The 20,091-nt window shown below is 46.9% G+C and overlaps 1 protein-coding gene across 2 annotated transcripts in view; it reads right to left on the bottom strand.

Moving 5' to 3' along the window:
* avl9 (AVL9 homolog (S. cerevisiase)) overlaps positions 1-20,091 on the bottom strand; it is a 286,897-nt gene that overhangs the window by 131,211 nt on the left and 135,595 nt on the right. For both annotated transcript variants that reach the window (XR_011885036.1, XM_072251628.1), the window contains exons 9-10: positions 19,919-19,988; positions 13,658-14,193 (exon numbers count right to left, since the gene is read on the bottom strand). Coding sequence is in view for 1 of the 2 variants with exons in the window: in XM_072251628.1 (XP_072107729.1) it covers positions 13,658-14,193; positions 19,919-19,988 (606 nt within the window). In the remaining variant the exon portion in view is untranslated. The remainder of the gene's footprint in view (positions 1-13,657; positions 14,194-19,918; positions 19,989-20,091) is intronic.

Genomic DNA, 20,091 nt, shown 5'->3' with positions numbered 1-20,091 from the left:
GTGAGTTGCGGTGCAATAAAGTTGCAGTACCAAATACTGGTCTTAAGGTGTTGTACTTAAATGCATGCAGCATAAGGAATAAGGTGGATGACCTTGTCGTACAGCTACAGATTGGCAGGTATGATATTGTGGCCATCACTGAGACCTGGCTAAAGGATGTATGCCTCTGGGAGATGAACGTCCAAGGATACACGGTGTATCAGAAGGATAGGAAGGTAGGCAGAGGGGGTGGCATGGCTTTATTGGTAAGAAATGATATTAAATCATTAGAAAAAGGTGACATAGGATCGAAGGTGCAGAATCTTTACGGGTTGAGCTAAGAAATCGCAGGGGTAAAAGGACCCTGATGGCAGTTATATACAGGCCTCCAAACAGTTGCAGCAATGTGGACTACAAATTACAACAAGAAATAGAAAAGGTTTGTCAGAAGGGCAGTGTTATGATAATTGTGGGGGATTTTAACATGCCAGTGGATTGGGAAAATCAGGTCGGCACTGGATCTCAAGAGAGAGAATTTGTCGAATGTCTGCGAGATGGCTTTTTAGAACAGCTTGTTGTTGAGCCCACTAGGGGATCAGCTCTACTGGATTGGGTATTGTGTAATGAACTGGAGGTGATTAGAGAGATTGAGGTGAAGGAACCCTGAAGTGATCATAACATGATTGAGTTCACTGTGAAATTAGAAAAAGAGAAGCCGAAATCTGATGTGTCGGTATTTCAGTGGAGTAAAGGAAATTACAGTGACGTGAGAGAGGAACTGGCTAAAGTTGACTGGAAAGGGACACTGGTGGGAAGGACGGCAGAGCAGCAGTGGCTGGAGTTTATGCAAGAAGTGAGGAAGGTGCAAGACAGGTATATTCTGAAAAAGAAGAAATTTTCGAACGGAAAAAGCATGCAACCATGGCTGACAAGAGAAGTCAAAGCCAAAGTTAAAGCAAAGGAGAGGGCAAACAAGGAAGCAAAAATTAGTGGGAAGACAGGATTGGGAAGTGTTTAAAAGCTTGTAAGGAAACCAAGAAGGTCATTAAGAGGGAAAAGATGAACTATGAAAGGAAGCTAGCTAATAATATCAAAGAGGATACTAAAAGCTTTTTCAAGTATATAAAGAGTAAAAGACAGGTGAGAGTAGATATAGCACTGATAGAAAATGATGCTGGAGAAATTGTAATGGGAGATAAGGAGATGGCAGAGGAACTGAACGAGTATTTTGCATCAGTCTTCACTGAGAAAGACATCAGTAGTATACCGGACACTCAAGGGTAGCAGGGAAGAGAAGTGTGCGCAGTCACAATTACGACAGAGAAAGTACTCAGGAAGCTGAATAGGCTAAAGGTAGATAAATCTCCTGGACCAGATGGAATGCACCCGCGTGTTCTGAAGGAAGTAGCTGTGGAGATTGTGGAGATTGCGGAGGCATTAGCAATGATCTTTCAAAAGTCGAGAGATTCTGGCATGGTTCCAGAGGACTGGAAGATTGCAAATGTCACTCCGCTATTTAAGAAGGGGGCAAGGAAGCAAAAAGGAAATTATAGACCTGTTAGCTTGACATTGGTGGTTGGGAAGTTGTTGGAGTCGATTGACAACGATGAGGTTACATAGAACATAGAATAGTACAACACAGTACAGGCCCTTCAGCCCACAATATTGTGCTGACCCTCAAACCCTGCCTCCCGTATAAGCCCCCAACTTAAATTCCTCCATATACCTGTCCAGTAGTCTCTTAAACTTCACTAGTGTATCTGCCTCCACCACTGACTCAGGCAGTGCATTCCACGCACCAACCACTCTCTGAGTAAAAAACCTTCCTCTAATATCCCCCTTGAACTTTTCACCCCTTACTTTAAAGCCATGTCCTCTTGTATAGAACAGTGGTGCCCTGGGGAAGAGGCGCTGGCTATCCACTCTATCTATTCCTCTTATTATCTTGTACACTTCTATCATGTCTCCTCTCATCCTCCTTCTCTCCAAAGAGTAAAGCCCTAGCTCCCTTAAGGAGTACCTGGAGGCATGACAAGAGAGGCAGAACTCAGCATGGTTTCCTTAAAGGAAAATCCTGCCTGACAAATCTATTACAATTTTTTGAGGAAATTACAAGTTGGCTAGACAAGGGAGATGCAGTGGATGTTGTATATTTGGATTTTCAGAAGGCCTTTGACAAGGTGCCACACATAAGGCTACTTAACAATATAAGAGCCCACGGAATTACAGGAAAGTTACATACGTGGATAGAGCGTTGGCTGATTGGCAGGAAACAGAGAGTGGGAATAAAGGGATCCTATTCTGGTTGGCTGCCAGTTACCAGTGGTGTTCCACAGGGGTCCTTGTTGGGGCCGCTTCTTTTTACATTGTACATCAACGATTTGGATTATGGAATAGATGGCTTTGTGGCTAAGTTTGCTGATGATACGAAGATAGGTGGAGGGGCCGGTAGTGCTGAGGAAACAGAGAATCTGCAGAGAGACTTGGATAGATTGGAAGAATGGGCAAAGAAGTAGCAAATGAAATACAATGTTGGAAAGTGTATGGTTATGCACTTTGGCAGAAGAAATAAACGAGCAGACTATTATTTAAATGGGGAGAGAATTCAAAGTTCTGACATGCAACGGGACTTGGGCGTCCTCGTGAAGGATACCCTTAACCTCCAGGTTGAGTTGGTGGTGTAGAAGGCGAATGCAATGTTGCCATTCATTTCTAGAGGAATAGGAGCAGGGATGTGATGTTGAGGCTCTATAAGGCGCTGGTGAGACCTCACTTGCAGTACTGTAGGCAATTTTGGTCTCCTTATTTAAGAAAGGATGTGCTGACGGTACAGAGAAGATTCACTAGAAAGATTCCGGGAATGAGAAGGTTAACATATGAGGAACATTTGTCCACTCTTGGACTGTATTCCTTGGAATTTAGAAGAATGAGGGGAGACCTCATAGAAACATTTTGAATGTTGAAAGACATGGACAGAGTGGATGTGGCAAAGTTGTTTCCCAGGATGGAGGAGTCTAGTATGAGAGGGCATGACTTAAGAATTGAAGGGCACCCATTCAGAACAGAGATGCAAAGAAATTTTTTTAGCCAGAGGGTGGTGAATCTATGGAATTTGTTGCCACGGGCGGCAGTGGAGGCCAAGTCATTGGGTGTATTTAAGGCAGAGATTGATAGGTATCTGAGTAGCCAGGGCATCAAAGATTATGGTGAGAAGGTGGGGAGTGGGACTAAATGGGAGAATGCATCAGCTCATGATAAAATGGCAGAGCAGACTCGATGGGCCGAATGGCCGATTTCTGCTCCTTTGTCTTATGGTCTAAATGTTCAAATTGTGCTCGCATGCACCACTTGAGCTGGCAGCTCGTTCCACACTTTCATGACCCTCTGAGTGAAGAAGCTTCCCCTTATGTTCCCTTTAAACTTTTCACCTTTTACCCTTAACGCTTCACCTCTAGTTGTATCCACACCAAACCTCAGTGGAAAAAAAAAATTATTTACATTTTTCCTGTAGGTAAGTGACCAAAACTGCACACACACTCCAAATTAGGCCTCAACTATGTCCTATACAACTTCAACATACCGCCCCATCTCCTGTACTCTATACTTTGATTTATGATGGCCAATATGCCAAAAGCTTTCTTTATGACCCTATCTAACTGTGATGCCACTTTCAATGAATTCTGTACCTGTATTCCCAGATCCTTTTGTTCTACTGCACTCCTCGGTGCTCTACCATTCACTGTGTAAGACCTACCCTGGTTAGTCCTACTGAAGTGCAACACCTCAGACTTGTCTACATTAAATTTCAACAGCCACTTCCAATCTTGTTGTCATCTGCAAATTTGCTGATCCAGTTAGCCACGTTTGATATAGGTGACAAACAGTAACAGACCCAGCATTGATCCCTGTCGCACTCTTAATTGTCACAGGCCTCCAGTAAGAGAGGCAACCCTCTACTACCACTCTTTGGTTTCTCCCAAAAAGCCAATGTCTAATCCAATTTACATCACCATCATGAATGCCGAGCGACTGAACCTTCTTGACTAACCTTCCATGCAAACGTTGTCAAATGCCTTGCTAAAGTCCATGTGGACAACATCCTCTGTCTTGCCTTCATCAACTTTCCCAGTAACTTCCTCGAAAAACTCTTTGGTTAGCCATGACCTACCATGCACAAAGCCAAGCTGACTATGCTTAATCAATACATGTCTATCCAAACACTCATATATCCAGTCCCTCAGAATACCCTTCAATAACTTTCCCATTACTTACGTCATGCTAACCAGCCTATGATTTCCTGGTTTATTTTTAAAGTCTTTCTTAAACAGTGGAACAGCATTGCTATCCTTCAATCCTCTGGTACCTCACCCATCACTAAGGATGATTTAAATATTTCTGCTAGGGTCCTTGGCAATTTCTGCACTTACCTCCCACAGGGTCTGAGTGAACAACTTGTCAGGCCCTGGGGATTTATCCACCCTGATTTGCCTCAGAACAGCAAACATCGCCTCTTCTGTAATCCCTGTAATTCACCAAGCAGTAAACCTGAGCAACATCTCCACCCACTGATGCACGAAGTTGATGCCACTTTGCCGCACTTCTATAGTCTCTATGTCCGTCTTCTCAGTAAATAAAGATGCAAAGAATTCATTTAAGATCCCCCCATCTCTTTTGGCCCCACACATGGATTACCATTCTGATCTTCCAGATGACCAATTTTGTCCCTTACAATCCTTTTGATACAACATATCTGTAGCATCCCTTAGGATTCTCCTTCAACTTGTTTGCTGGGCAACCACATGCCTTCCTTTAGCCCTCCTGATTTCTTTCTTAAGTGCCCTCTTGCATTGCATATACTCCATAAGCACATCATTTGTTCCTACCTGCTTATATCTGTTATGCACCACCATTTTTTCTTAACCAGGGCCTCAATATCTCTTGAAAACCAAGTTTCCCTGCAAATGTTGTCATCACCTTTATCCTGACAGGTACATACAAGCTTATTACTCTCAAAATTTCTCTTTTGAAGGCCTCTCACTTACCAAGTACACCTTAGCCAGAAAATGGCCTGTACAAATCCACTTGCCAGATCCTTTCTGATTTCATCAAAATTGGCCTTTTCCCAATTTAGGTTATCAACTGACAGACCAGATCTTTTCCCATATTTACCAAGAAACTAATGTAATTATGATCACTAGATGCAAAGTGTTCCCCTGCACAAAGATCTGCCACATCATGAAGGAACCCACCTACCCTGGTCAAGGACTGTTAGTCCCATTCCCATCCGGGAGGATGCTTTGTAGCCTCCAAACCAGGACCACCAGACTCAAACACAGTTACTTTCCCTAAGCAACATCTCCCCCACTGATCATGATAGCTGGTTCTTCACTTGCAAAGATCAGGAGGGAAGAAGAGTCCTCGGGAGCGATGGCACGATCGTTGGTGACTGTAGAGGCCAATTCTGGATCTGCAGACTCTGGAGCAGCAGGGACATGGGAACAGCTGGGATGGAGGCTCTTGGGTAGTAGGACCCTTCCTGCATCTCCTCTTCTCTTCAGCAGTCGTGCTCCTGGATTCCTCAAAATTCTTGGCTCCTCCATCAATCAGTGTTCTCCAGCAGCCCCTGTCACAAGCCAGCTGCTGCCACTCATTGACTTCAATATTTGCCCGAGAGAACTGTGGCTTAAGTTGGTCTTTGTATCTCTTGTGCGAGGCACCATAATTTCCCTTCCCCTGAGAGAGTTCTTCGTAGAGTACTGCTTTCGGTAACCTGGAGTTGTCTAAGTGAGACACATAGCCTGATCAGCAGAGCTACTTGACCAGCAAAGTGGCTTCAATGCTTGGAAGTTGAGCCTTGTCCAGGACTTCATTGTTGGATACATGATCCTGCCAGCCAGTACCCATGATGGAACAGAGGCAGTGCCGACGGAAGCGCTCAAACAACTGGATTTGCTTGTGATGCAAGACACAGGCTACAGAACCTTATAGCAGTGTTGTGATAACAGCAGCCCTGTACACCCGGATTTGTGTGGATAGATGCAGCTGATGGTTCTTCTACATGTTTCTGCAAGTGTCCAAAGCCACTGCTGCCTCTGGTGAGTCAACTGTCAACAGCCTGTACTACCGTAGCATCGCTGGAGATGACGCAGCCCAGATAGGTGAACTGCTCAACCTGGTGAGAGGGTGGTCGTCAATGGTGATCTGAGGCTGGTAACACACGCCACGAGGGGACTCCTGATGTGGGATCATTGTGTTTCTGCAAGTGTCCAAAGCCACTGCTGCCTCTGGTGAGTCAACTGTCAACACCCCGTACTACTGTAGCATCGCTGGAGATGACGCAGCCCAGATAGGTGAACTGCTCAACCTGGTGAGGGGGTGGTCGTCAATGGTGATCTGAGGCTGGTAACACACGCCACGAGGGGACTCCTGATGTGGGATCATTGTGTTCTTCAGACAGACCACTAACCCGAAAGCCCCTGCAGCCTGGGCAAACTGAATGACTGCAGGCTGTAGCACATCCTGTGTGTGTGTGAGAACACAGTCGTCTGTATATAGTCACTTCGAGAATGGGCTCTTGCATGGTTTTCGTTTGGGTGAGAAGGTAGAGGAAGTTGAAAATATTTCCGTCGGAGCAGAACAGAACAGAATGTAGATGCTCTCCGAAGTGGTCTCTTTCGCTTCCCGTAGCACCATGCTGAAAAGATGGTGAAGAGCAATGCTGCCAAAACACAGGCTTAGTTTATGCCAGTACTGATAGGGAATGGGTCAGACAGGTCGCTGTTGTGTTTAACCTGACTGCCTTGGCCTTCATGGAGCTGCTGCAGGATGGTGAGGAATTTCGGGGGACAGCCAAGTTTCAACAGAATCTTCCAGAGACCATCGTGGCTGACTGTATCAAAGGCGTTGGTCAGGTCAATGAAAGCCGTGTACAGTCCCTTGTTCTGTTCAAGCCACTTGTCCTGTATCTGGTTCAGGATGACGATTATGTCGATGTGCCTCTATTCGCTCTGTGAGGTTGCCTTCGGCAATGGTAGGGATGATTCTGTCCAAGAGAATTCTGGTGAGAATCTTCCCAGCAGGGGACAGCAGGTAATGCCTCTGTAGTTAGAGCAATCCAATTTCCCCCCTTTGTTCTTGTACAGGGAAACAATTAAAACATCAATTAGATCATTGGGGACTGAACCTTTTTCCTAACAGAGTGTGAACAGGTTTGTGAGTTCACTCAGAAGAATGTCTCTGTCCATTTTGTACGTTTTCGCTAGAATTCCATCAATGCCTGGAGCTTTATGGCATTTTAGCTTAGAAATAGTGACTGACTGCGTCCAGAGCTGGTGGGCCATCAAGCTTAAGCCTGACCTCATGCTGGGGGAATCATTTCAATGGATGCTTTTCATATTTGATGATTATCCCCAAAAAGGTTCTCATAGTACTTTGTCCATTGCCTCATGATTGCTTCCTGTTTGTCAGTGGGCTGAAGAAATCGGATGACCATAGAGGAGTTTGAACCTGACGAAACCATACACTACATGCAGCCATTCGCAGAAAGCTTGAGCGTTGCCGGTGTCTGAATAGTGCTACGCTTGTTCTGCTCGGGTAGTCCACCAATCATTTTGCACCTGTCTCAGCTCAGCTTGGACAGGTGCAAAATGCAGCTCTGTATTCTGCCTTGGCCGTCTGGTCGTCAGGTCTAGACAGCACCACTTGATGGGAAGCACGTTTCTTCTTCAGCAGTGTCACGTACACGCAACCCTGTAAAAGTATCAGCAGCAATAGAACACACCCAGAGTCTGGTTTTACTGTTAACAAAACACTACTTTATTAGTAACTATGTCAGATAGTAACTTAAACCAGGTAAATCAAGAGTTAATGGTGTTATGCACATATAGGTGTATAGATAAATCCCCAAGCTTCTTCAAAGCAAGGGTGGTAAGTGATACAGTCTTACGATGGTGTGGTGAGGGAAATCAGTTCAGTCCATGGGATTGAAGTGAGAGAAAGAGATTTGTAATCCAAGTAAACAGGTGTCGTCGATCTTCCTCGATGTCCTCCAAATCTTCCAAGTTAGCTAAACTTGACCAACTTAAGAGCGCCATCTTCAAGTGATATCTACCAACCCAGGCAAGGGTTAGACACACCGGTAGATTCTACAGGGTCGCCCCTACACGCACTGATAGTCACGGATTGATTCCCCTTAATCGATCCTCAGCCCCACCCTTGTGGGCACTTAAAAGTTAAGTGGCGTCTGCATGTCCTGCCAAAGAGGCAATTACGCTAGTTTAAATACCGGTGTGCCGATCACCAGCTGTCCTTCATGTAGCTTCTTTCTTTCTTTCTTTCTTTTTTTTTTTTTTCCTCTCCCTCTCCCTCTCTCTCTCTCTCTCCCCCCCCCTCCCTCTCTCTCCAGCAAGCTACTTGCACTGTACGTCTCTCTCTCTCTCTCTCTCTCTCTCTCTCTCTCTCTCACAGGCATGATTCTTGAAGGGACATTCCATAATGAATAAAACTTAAGATTCCATCACAAGCAGGTTCCGAATTTCAACATCACTTTCATCAAACCAGTCCTCATTTCTTCTTGAGGAGTACCCAACTACCTCGACAGCCGTATCTTTGGGGCAAAACGACAGGTGTTAGATGACACTGTAAGTCGCAGTGTCAACTCTGCACGTAGGCGGTTCAGACCCATGGGTCGTCTGTCTGTTGACCTGAGGCAACAACATTTGGCACCCCTCTGAGTGACCAAGCTGCCCTCTTCAGGGATAGCATTGCTTGCTCCGGATGGAGATGTACCTAAAAAAGGTGGTCCAGAAAAAAGCTTGCCTCACCACCAACTGGTTGGCGTGCCACAGCCAACAGGCATCTCAGTCAAGCAGTAAGAGAAAGGAAAATAAATTAGTCAACATATCTCAAAATCGCATGCTGGAATGAACAGACAATGCAGGATTCTACTGAAGGTGACCAACCCCAACACTCAGCGCTCGTGGTACAAGAACTAGCTCAGCTGGACATTGACATCTCTGCTATAAGCAAAGTACGTTTTGCTGATCGAGGATCTTTGATCAAGCATAGTGCAGGCTACGCTCTCTTCTGGTCAGCAGAAGCAGCCAAGAGAATAGACTCTCCGGGATAGGCTTCATGGACAAATATATCACCGTAAATAAGCTTCAAAGCCTACAAGTCGAACACTCAGATCGACTTATGTTGCTATGACTCCCGCTGAAAGACAACCAATTGTCAACCTTGTAAGTGTCTACACCTCCATACTGCAAGCAGATCCAGCTGCCAAAGAGATGTTCTATGGGGAGCTGAAGTCCCTCCTATTGGAAACATATAAGGTAGACAAGACTTCAATGCCAGGGTGGATAGAGATGTCGAGGTATGGCTGGGAGTCTTGGTTATCATGGTGTTGGAAACTGCAATGACAACAGGAGGACGCTCCTGGAGCTCTGCACAGTATTAGGCCTGGTTATAACAAATACACAGTTTCAACAGAAAGCCAGGTTCAAGACAAACTGGAGACACCTCTGATCCAAACACCGTCACCTCCTGGACTGCATCCTGGTGTACAGAAAGGATGTGTTGGATGTTCTACAGACCAGGGTCATGTCAAGCACAAACTGTTAAACATATCACAGACTGAACAGGGCGAAAATCAGACTAGCTATCAAGCTGGAAATAAGGAAAAGGGGCCCACGGTCGAAGATACTCCAGATGGATATAGCCCTTTGGTCTCCGAGAAATATTCCAGATCAAGCTAAGGGAGAAACTGGACAGCAAAGGCAGTACTCCAACATTTTTTACACCAATATTATAGGCGCATACAGGGCATATTCATGCCCTAATCTGGGACTGTCTGACTACTAGTCTTTATTTCTAATTCCGGCCTAAAGACCAGTGATAGGAAAGGCAAAACCGATTACCAAGTCAGTGAGAGTATGGCCTGAAGGAGCTGTCTCACGCCTTCAGGACTACTTCACGTGCATAGACTAGAACCTATTTGCATGCCAAGCAATGCACGATTCGGGAAATGACTTTGAGGAATACACACCATGGTCATGCACTATATCAAATACTGTGTAGACAACATCACCAGTAATAAAAACATCCGTGTATTCCTGAATCAGAAGCCATGGATAAACAACAAAATCCAGAACCTACTCAAGGCTCGGGATGCTGCTTACAGATCCAGTGATGCTGCAGCATACGGCAAAGCCAATCAAACCTTAAAAGAGGCATCAAAACCGCCAAGTACAGATTTGCACAACAGATAGATACATGCCTTCAATAATGCCACCAACCCCGGATACATGTGGGAAGGCATCATGTCCATCACTGACTACAAAGGAAATATCTCCTGCCCTGCTAACAGTGACGCCACACCAACTAAGGAGCTAAACAACTTTTTTGCTCGGTTTGACAGGGACAATAACGAAGCAGATATGAACATATTAACACCCAAGAACACAGCACTGAAGCTGAGGACATGAGGAGAGGCATATTCTCTGTAGTATTAACGCACACAGAGCTGCTGCACCAGATGGCATACCTGGGTGGGTCCTCAGGGACTGCACTGACTAGCTGACAGAAGTTTTTACTGAAATCTATAACCTCTCCGTCCCTTCACAAACAAGAGAAAATCCTGCAGATACTGAAAATCCTAGTATCACACACAAAATGCTGGAGGAACTCAGCGGGCCAGGCAGTATCTAGGAAAAGTCATTTTAGAAACACACAATCAATCTATGTATAAGAGCTATCTTATGTATTTATATATATCATGTGTATTTTTTTATTATTGTGTTCTTTATCGTATTCTGTTATTTTTTATGCTGTACCTGATCCAGAGAAACGATTACTTTGTTCTCCTTGCACATGTGTACAAGAAATGACATCTTGAATCCTTATAACAAGAATACTGCAGATGCTGGAAATTCAAGCAACACACATCAAAGTTGCTGGTGAACGCAGCAGGCCAGGCAGCATCTCTAGGAAGAGGTACAGTGGACGTTTCCGGCCGAGACCCTTCATCAGGACTAACTGAAGGAAGAGTTAGAAAGAGATTTGAAAGTGCGAGGGGGAGGGGGAGATCCAAAATGATAGGAGAAGACAGGAGGGGGAGGGATGGAGCCAAGAGCTGGACTGGTGGTTGGCAAAGGGGATATGAGAGGATCATGGGACAGGAGGTCCAGGGAGAAAGACAAGGGGGGGGGGCGGAACCAGAGGATGGGCAAGGGGTATAGTCAGAGGGACAGAGGGAGAAAAAGGAGAGTGAATATGTGTATAAAAATAAATAACAGATGGGGTACGAGGGGGAGGTGGGGCATTATCCACGACCTCCTCTACTGTAAAAATATCCACGGCCTCCTCTACTGTAAAGATATCCACGGCCTCCTCTACTGTAAAGATGAAGCCACACTCAGGTTGGAGGAACAACACCTTATATTCCGTCTGGGTAGCCTCCAACCTGATGGCATGAACACTGACTTCTCTAACTTCCGCTAATGCCCCACCTCCCCCTCGTACCCCATCCTTTTTCTCCCTCTGTCCCTCTGACTATACCCGTTGCCCAGCCTCTGGTTTCCCCACCCCCCCCTTGTCTTTCTCCCCGGACCTCCTGTCCCATGAACCTCTCATATCCCCTTTGCCAACCACCAGTCCAGCTCTTGGCTCCATCCCTCCCCCTCCTGTCTTCTCCTATCATTTTGGATCTCCCCATCCCCCTCCCACTTTCAAATCTCTTACTAACTCTTCCTTCAGTTAGTCCTGACGAAGGGTCTCAGCCTGAAACGTTGACTGTACCTCTTCCTAGAGATGCTGCCTGGCCTGCTGCGTTCACCAGCAACTTTGATGTGTGTTTCTTGAATGCTTATACCAGCTCTATCTCCTCTGTTCTTTCAGTCCAGATGAAAGGTCATGACCAAAAAAATTGCCTATCCATTTCCCTCCACAGATATTGCCTGACCTGCTCAGTATCTCCAGCAGGCAGTTTTTTTGTCTTAGAGAGATTTGATGCATGTTATCGAGTTTGAAAGACACAAAATATCTTAACCTGGAAAGATGTTGGAAGTCCTTTCCACTCTGTCAAAACTTCTCATTAAGATACCACTTAAGCTCCTCCGAACAGTCCTGATTTTTCCAATACCTTCTCCCAACTAAAATTCCTCCTTGTTGGCAATAACCTGGTTAATCTCCTCTGTACCCTGTCTGACATTTTACAGTATCTTGGCAAAAAATGCATAATGCATTAAGAAAGATTATTTAGATGGAATCATAGAAAACCTATAGCACAATACAGGCCCTTCGGCCCACAATGATGTGCCAAACATGTACTTATTTTAGAAATTACTAGGGTTACCCATAGCCCTCTATTTTTCTAAGCTCCATGTACCTATCCAAGAGTCTCTTAAAAGACCCTACTGTATCCACCTCACCAGTCACCGGCAACCCATTCCATGCACTCACCACTCTCTGCATAAAAAACTTACCCCTGACATCCCCTCTGTACCTACTTCCAAGCAACTTAAAACTATGCCACCTCGTGTTAGCCATTTCAGCCCTGGGAAAAACCTCTGACTATCCACACGATCAATGCCTCTCTTCATCTTATACACCTCTATCAGGTCACCTCTCATCCTCTATCGCTCCAAGGAGAAAAGGACAAAATCACTCAACCTATTCTCATAAGGCATACTCCCCAATCCAGGCAACATCTTTGTAAATCTCCTTTGCACCCTTTTTATAGTTTCCACACCCTTCCTGTAGTGAGGTGACCAGAACTGAGCACAGTACTCCAAGTGGGGTCTGACCAGGGTTCTATATAGCTGCAACATTACCTCACAGCTCTTAAACTCAATCTCATGATTGATGAAGGCCAATGCTTTCTTACCCAGTCAACCTACGCAGCAGCTTTGAGTGTCCTATGGACTTGGACCCCAAGATCCCTCTGATCCTCCACACTGCCAAGAGTCTTACCATTAATACTATATTCTGTCTTCAAATTTGACCTACCAAAATGAACCACCTCACACTTATCTGGGTTGAACTCCATCTGTTACTTCTCAGCCCAGTTTTGCATCCTATCAATGTCCCGCTGTAACCTCTGACAGCCCTCCACACTATCCCCAACATTCCCAACCTTTGTGTCATCAGCAAATTTACTAACCCATCCTTTCACTTCCTCATCCAGGTCATTTATAAAAATCACGACAAGAAGAGGTCCCAGGAGAGATCCCTGAGGCATACCACTGGTCGCCTGTCTACAACCATTCTTTGCCTTCTGTGGGCAAGCCAATTCTAGATCCACAAAGCAATGTTCCCTTGGACCCCATGCCTCCTGACTTTCTCTATAAGCCTTGCGTTGGGTACCTTATCAAATGCCTTGCTGAAATCCATATACACTACATTGACTGCTCTACCTTCATCAATGTGTTTAGTCACATCCTCAAAAAATGCAATCAGGCTAGCAAGGCACAACCTGCTTTTGACAAAGCCATGCTGATGGTATTGCACATATTTTTAATTTGTTTACTTAAACTACATTTTTAGAATATAGATTCACAGAAACTATCTACTGGTACCACAATTTTGAGATTTAAAATATTTCTGCCTAATATAAAGTTCATAGCAAGTCTTTCTTGGATTAAATTAGTCAAATTTAAATGAGAATATTTATAAAAGTTACCTTTGTAAAGACAGCTAAAGGCATTCCATACTGGTCTTCCTTGAGACCAGATATTAGACCTGGTGCTGTCACAGTCTCAACTGTATTTGCTTGTGGTTGCACAGTGATTGGTAAAAACTGCGAAACTATAGAATCTGAGATAAAAACTTCTTTTTGGTTGGTCTTATCATTCAGTCTCTCTTCCTTTGTCCCATTGTCTGCGTCAAGAACGCTTGTGTCCAAAGTTTCCCAATCACTTTCAGATGAGTTAGGTGAAATATGTGCTGGAGGTGGTAATTGCAGCTGCAGTCTATCATCCCCTTGTTCAGACCTTTGTACATCTGAAAAGGTTACCACCTTTGCTGGAACATTTGTCTCATCATCGCCTGCTGAATATTTTGCTTCTAAACCAAATTCTGAAGTAACTCCAGCAACATCTGACACTGAAATGGAAACAAATTCTTCAGTATTTAGACCATGTTCCTGGAAAACATCTTCGGAAGTGCTCTTGCGTGGTTTATATTGTGATGAATCTGCTAAACCATGTTCTATCATTCCTAAAAAAAGTACAAAATAAAAGCAGATTGTAAATTGAATATAGTCTAATCTTTACATACAAAGAATTAGCCATTAACAGAACAAATATGTCCGATGTTCCTCATGAGACCACTGAGATACATAACTTAGCTTTTTAAAAAACGAAACATAGAATAGCTCAGCACAGTAAAGGCCCTTCGGCCCACAACCCTACCTCCCATATAACCCCCCACCTTAAATTCCTCCATATACCTGTCTAGTAGTCTCTTAAACTTCACTAGTGTATCTTCCTCCACCACTGACTCAGGCAGTGCATTCCACGCACCAACCACTCTCTGAGTAAAAAACCTTCCTCTGATATCCTCCTTGAACTTCCCACCCCTTACCTTAAAGCCACGTCCTCTTGTATTGTAGTGATGTGCTACACAGAGAGCTAGAAATAACGACACGCAGTCTGTAAGTTGCACTCGAGACTCGTTTATTCAAACTTCGTGGCACTGGCTTTTAAGCAGTTCCCTTCCAGCCCTCCACGGGCGGAAATGACGTCAGAGGTGATTACAAAAGTCTCTCCCCGCGCGCGGGCTATTTTGTGAGCCGGTTCGCTTGTGTAGAAAGTGGGTCGCCACATAACCGCCCCCCAGAACCAGCGATACACCCCCAGTGTCCACAGTCTGGATCAGTCTCTGTTTGGGCGGTCTGCCTCTGCGCCACGGTGCCTGAACCTCGACCGGCTGCGCCAAGTCCACATGGGTCGGTTTGAGTTGGTCCACCGTGAAAACCTCCTCTTTCCCCCCAATGTCCAGAATGTACGTGGACCAGTTGTTACTGATCACCTTGAATGGCCCCTCGTACGGCCACTGTAGCGGTGCCCGGTGTGCGCCCCTTCGTATGAATACGAACTTACAGTTCTGCAGGTCTTTGGGTACACAGGTCGGGATCTGTCTGTGCTGTGAACTCGGTACAGGGGCCAGGTTGCCAAGCCTTTCACGTAGTCTGTCCAGGACTGCTGTGGGTTCTTCCTCTTGCCCCCTTGAGGCTGGTATGAACTCTCCTGGGACGACCAGGGGTGCACCGTACACCAGCTCGGCCGACGAGGTGTACAGATCCTCTTTGATTGCTGTGCGGATTCCGAGCAGGACCTAGGGAAGCTCGTTCACCCAGTTTGGCCCTTTCAGGCGAGCCATGAGAGCCGACTTTAAGTGACGGTGGAAGCGTTCCACTAGTCCGTTCGACTGTGGGTGGTAGGCAGTTGTGTGGTGTAATTGTGTTTCCAACAGGCTGGCCACAGCCAACCACAGGCTGGAGGTGAACTGGGTGCCCCTGTCGGAGGTAATGTGGGCTGGTATCCCGAAGCGTGCTACCCAGGTTGCAATCAGTGCTCGGGCGCAGGAATCAGCAGTGGTGTCATTGAGCGGGACCACCTCTGGTCATCTCGTGAACCGTTCTACCATAGTTAGGAGGTACCGCGCTCCTCGCGTCACTGGCAAGGGCCCCACGATATCCACATGGATGTGGTCGAACCTCCAGCAAGTGTGCCGCTGCACCTTGGCTGTTTGGCACTGCGTGCACGTTTTGGCCCATTCGCTGACCCTAATGCGAAGTCCGTGCCATATGAACTTGCTGGAGACCATCCGGGTGGTTGTCCTGATAGATGGGTGCGCCAAGCCGTGTATGGAGTTGAAAACTTGCCGCCGCCAGGCTGCTGGGACAATGGGGCGAGGTTGGCCGGCAGCCACGTCAAACAGGAGGGTCCTCTCACTTGGGCCTACGAGGAAGTCTTGCAGCTGCAAACCCGAGACTGTGGTCCTGTAGCTGTGCATCTCGTCGTCTGCCTGCTGATGGTCTGGAGAGCACGTCCGCCATGACATTGTCCTTTCCCGAGACATGCTGGATGTCCGTCGTGTACTCGGAGATGTAGGACAGATGTCGCTGCTGGCGGGCCGACCAGGGATCGGACACCTTCGTGAACATGAAGGTCAACAGTTTGTGGTCGGTGAATGCGGTGAACAGCCTGCCTTCTAAGAAGCACCTGAAATGCCGGATTGCCAGATATAGTGCGAACAGCTCCCGGTCGAAGGCACTGTACTTGAGTTCGGGTGGCCGTAGGTGCCTGCTGAAGAACGCCGGGGGTTGCCAGTACCCCTTGATGAGTTGCTCCAGCACCCCATCGACTGCTGTGCTGGATGCATCCACTGTGAGAGCGGTTGGAACGTCCGTTCTGGGGTGCACCAGCATCGCGGCGTCTGCCAAGGCTTCCTTGGCTTTAACAAAAGCGGCCGCGGCCTCTTCGTCCCAAGTAATGTCCTTGCCTTTACCCGACATCAGGGTGAATAAAGGGCACATGATACGGGCTGCTGAAGGGAGGAAGCAGTGGTAGAAGTTCACCATACCAACAAACTCCTGCAGGTCTTTGACTGTGTTGGGCCGGGCGAAGTGGCGGATCGCGTCTACCTTGGCGGGCAGAGGTGTTGTCCCGTCTTTGGTAATCCTGTGGCCCAGGAAGTCGATGGTGTCGAGCCCAAAGTGACATTTGGCCGGGTTGATCGTGAGACCGAAACCACTCAGGCGGGAGTAGAGCTGGCGGAGGTGGGACAGATGCTCCTGACGACTACTGCTGGCTATGAGGATGTCATCCAAATAGATGAACTCAAAGTCCAGGTCGTGTCCCACCACATCCATTAGTTGCTGGAACGTCTGTGCAGCATTCTTCAGGCCGAACAGCATTCGGAGGAATTCGAACAGGCCGAACGGGGTGATGAGTGCTGTTTTAGGGATGTCTTCAGGGAGTACCGGGATTTGATGGTACCCCCGGACGAGGTCTACTTTGGAAAAGGTGCTTGCCCCATGCAGGTTTGCTGCAAAGTCCTGTATGTGCGGCACGGGGTAGCGGTCTGGAGTTGTAGCCTTGTTCAGTCTGCGGTAGTCGCCGCATGGTCTCCAGCCCCCGGCTGCTTTGGGCACCATGTGCAAGGGGGAGGCCCATGGGCTGTCGGACCGCCGTACAATCCCCAATTCCTTCATCCTCTTGAACTCCTTTGCCAGGCGGAGCTTGTCCGGGGGGAGCCTTCGTGCGCAGGCATGGAGGGGTGGTCCCTCGGTTGGAATGTGGTGCTATACTCCGTGTCTAAGCATGGCTGCTGTGAACTGCGGTGCCAGAACCGATGGAAAGTCCGCCAGGATTCTGGTGAATTCGTTGTCAGACGAGTGATGGCGTCTAGGTGTGGGGCCGGCAACTTGGCTTCACCCAGTGAGAACGCCTGGAAAGTCTTGGCATGGACCAGTCTTTTCCCTTGCAAGTCAACCAGCAGGCTGTGGGCTCGCAAGAAGTCCGCCCCCAGGAGTGGTTGGGCCACAGTGGCCAGTGTGAAGTCCCACGTGAACTGGCTGGTGCCGAACTGCAACTGCACTGTGTGGGTGCCGTAGGTCCGAACCGTGCTGCCATTTGCGGCCCTCAGGGTGGGCCCCAGCTCCCTGTTGCAGGTGTCGTACCCCGTCGGGGGTAAGACGCTGATCTCTGCTCCGGTGTCGACCAAGAAGCGGCGTCCCGACTGCATGTCCCAGACGTACAGGAGGCTGTCCTGGTGGCCAGCTGCCATAGCCATTAGCAGCAGATGGCCCTGGCGTTTCCCGGGAACTTGCAGAGCAGGCGACAACGGCGGGCTTCTGTGCCCCACCGCTGGTGGTAGAAACACCACTGTTCATTGGCTTCCTCACTCCTGCCTCTGAGTTGTGTGCGCTCCGTTGCCGGGCCTGGTCTGGCCTGCTGTTGGGCGCGTGGCTTGGTAATCTGTCCGACGGATGCCCAGCTCTCCCTCTTGGCTTTCCACAGCACGTCTGCCTGAGCCGCTACCTTCCGGGGGTCACTGAAATCCGTGTTGGCCAGCAGCAGATGTATGTCCTCGGGTAGTTGTTCTAGGAACGCCTGCTCAAGCATGAGGCAGGGCTTGTGTCCTTCAGCCAGGGCCAGCATCTTGTTCATTAATGCTGACGGCGGCCTGTCTCCCAAGCCGTCCAGGTGCAGCAAGTGGGCACCCCACTCACACTGTGAGAGGCCAAAGGTCTCTATGAGCAGTGCTTTGAATGCTGCATATTTGCCTTCTTCGGGGGCGGGGGGGGGTGGTGACAGTATGAAATCCCCAACTCGTGCGGCTGTCTCCTGGTCAAGGTTCAACTTCTGCCTAATTTGTCCAGAGAACATTGTCCCAAAAGCATTATAGAACATCCAGGTGGTCTTTTGCAAACTTGGGACGTGCAGCAATGACTTTTTTTTGGAGAGTAGTGGTTTCTTCTGTGCTGTCTTTCCATAAGACTTAGGAGAAGAATTAGGCCATTCAGCCCATCGAGTCTGTTCCACCATTCCATCATGGCTGATCCCAGATCCTACTCAACCCCATACACCTGCCTTCTTACCATATCTTTTGATACCCTGACCGATCAGGAAATGATCAACTTCCATCTTAACTATACCCATGAACGTGGCCTCCACCGCAGTTTGTGGCAGAGCATTCCACAGATTTGCTATTCTCTGTCTAAAACAAGTCCTCCTTACCTCTGTTCTAAAGGGTTACCTCTCAATTTTGAGGCTGTACCCTCCAGTTCTGGATACCCCCACCATAGGAAACATCCTCTCCACATCCACCCTATCTAGTCCTTTCAACATCCAGTAGGTTTCAATGAGATCCCTATGCATTCTTCTAAATTCTCCAGGGTTCACAAACTTTCTAGCACCACTGGACCTGCCCCTCCATCCATCTTCATATTTTCTGAGAACTTTGCAACAAAACCATCAATTTCATTGACATATAACGTAAAAAGAATAGGTCTCGACACAGACCTCTGGGGAATACCACTTCTCAGCGGCAGCCAGCCAGAAAAGACTCCTTTTATTCCCACACCTTGTCTTGTGCCAATCAGCCACTGCTTTATCCATGCTAGAATCTTTCCTGCCATACCATGGGCTCGTAGCTTATCAAACAGCCTCGCGTATGTCACCTTGTGAAAGGCCTTCTGAAAATCCAAGTATACAACATTAACCAATTTTCCTTTCTTTATCCTGCTTGCTATTTCTTCAAAGAATTCCAACAGATTTGTCAAGCAAGATTTTCCCTTGAGGAAACCACACTGACTATGACCTACTTTATCATGTACCTCCAAGGTTTGTACATGAAATACAGGGGAGCTCCAAATGCACACTGATCAAAGACAATCGGGAGTAGGTTTGTAAATGAAAGAGGCCAGCTTCTCTATGGTTAGTAATTAAACAATTTTTCTTGTTCATTTTGATTCAATGGAGGGCTCTGGGTAACCCTAGTAATTTCTAAGGTAAGGACATGTTTGGCACAACTTTGTGGGCCAAAGGGCCTGTATTGTGCTGTAGGTTTTCTGCGTTTCTATGTTTCATAGAATTAAGTGGTGTTTCCAGGATGCCAGATGTGCTTTCATTCAGTTGACATCAAGCCAAATATCTGTCTACCTCTCAAATGAACTGAAAACATTCCATGACCAAAAAAAGAGATGAGGAACTTTCCCATTCCCTCAGCCTTCCTTACCGTTTGTGGGATTTTCTGTATAGAAATTGATCTCTATATTTCTCCAAGAAAAAAAAACTATTTGCGCTGCAAATGTAAATTTCACAGGATATGTCAGTGATAATAAACCTGTCTTGGATAGTTCATTGGCTGGGAAGTGTTTGGGATATTGAAAAATGATTAAATAGGAAGTTTACCAAAATGTGTTGATACTAACCTGGAAAAAGTGACAGTACAGTCATCAGAGTCCCAACCAGACGGTTCACCGGTGACAAGTAAAACAGAACCTGAAAAGACAGTAGCTGTTTTACCAACTCACTCAAAACAAATGCAACAAATCTTAAATCATGAACAATCTGTATAATAAATGTAATCGTTTATGCTTTGTCA

The sequence above is a fragment of the Mobula birostris genome, chromosome 1, assembly GCF_030028105.1.
Source record: "Mobula birostris isolate sMobBir1 chromosome 1, sMobBir1.hap1, whole genome shotgun sequence".
Taxonomy (NCBI): Eukaryota; Metazoa; Chordata; class Chondrichthyes; order Myliobatiformes; family Myliobatidae; genus Mobula; species Mobula birostris.
Note: the sequence above shows the minus strand (reverse complement) of the source record. Positions and strands in the feature narration are given on the sequence as shown.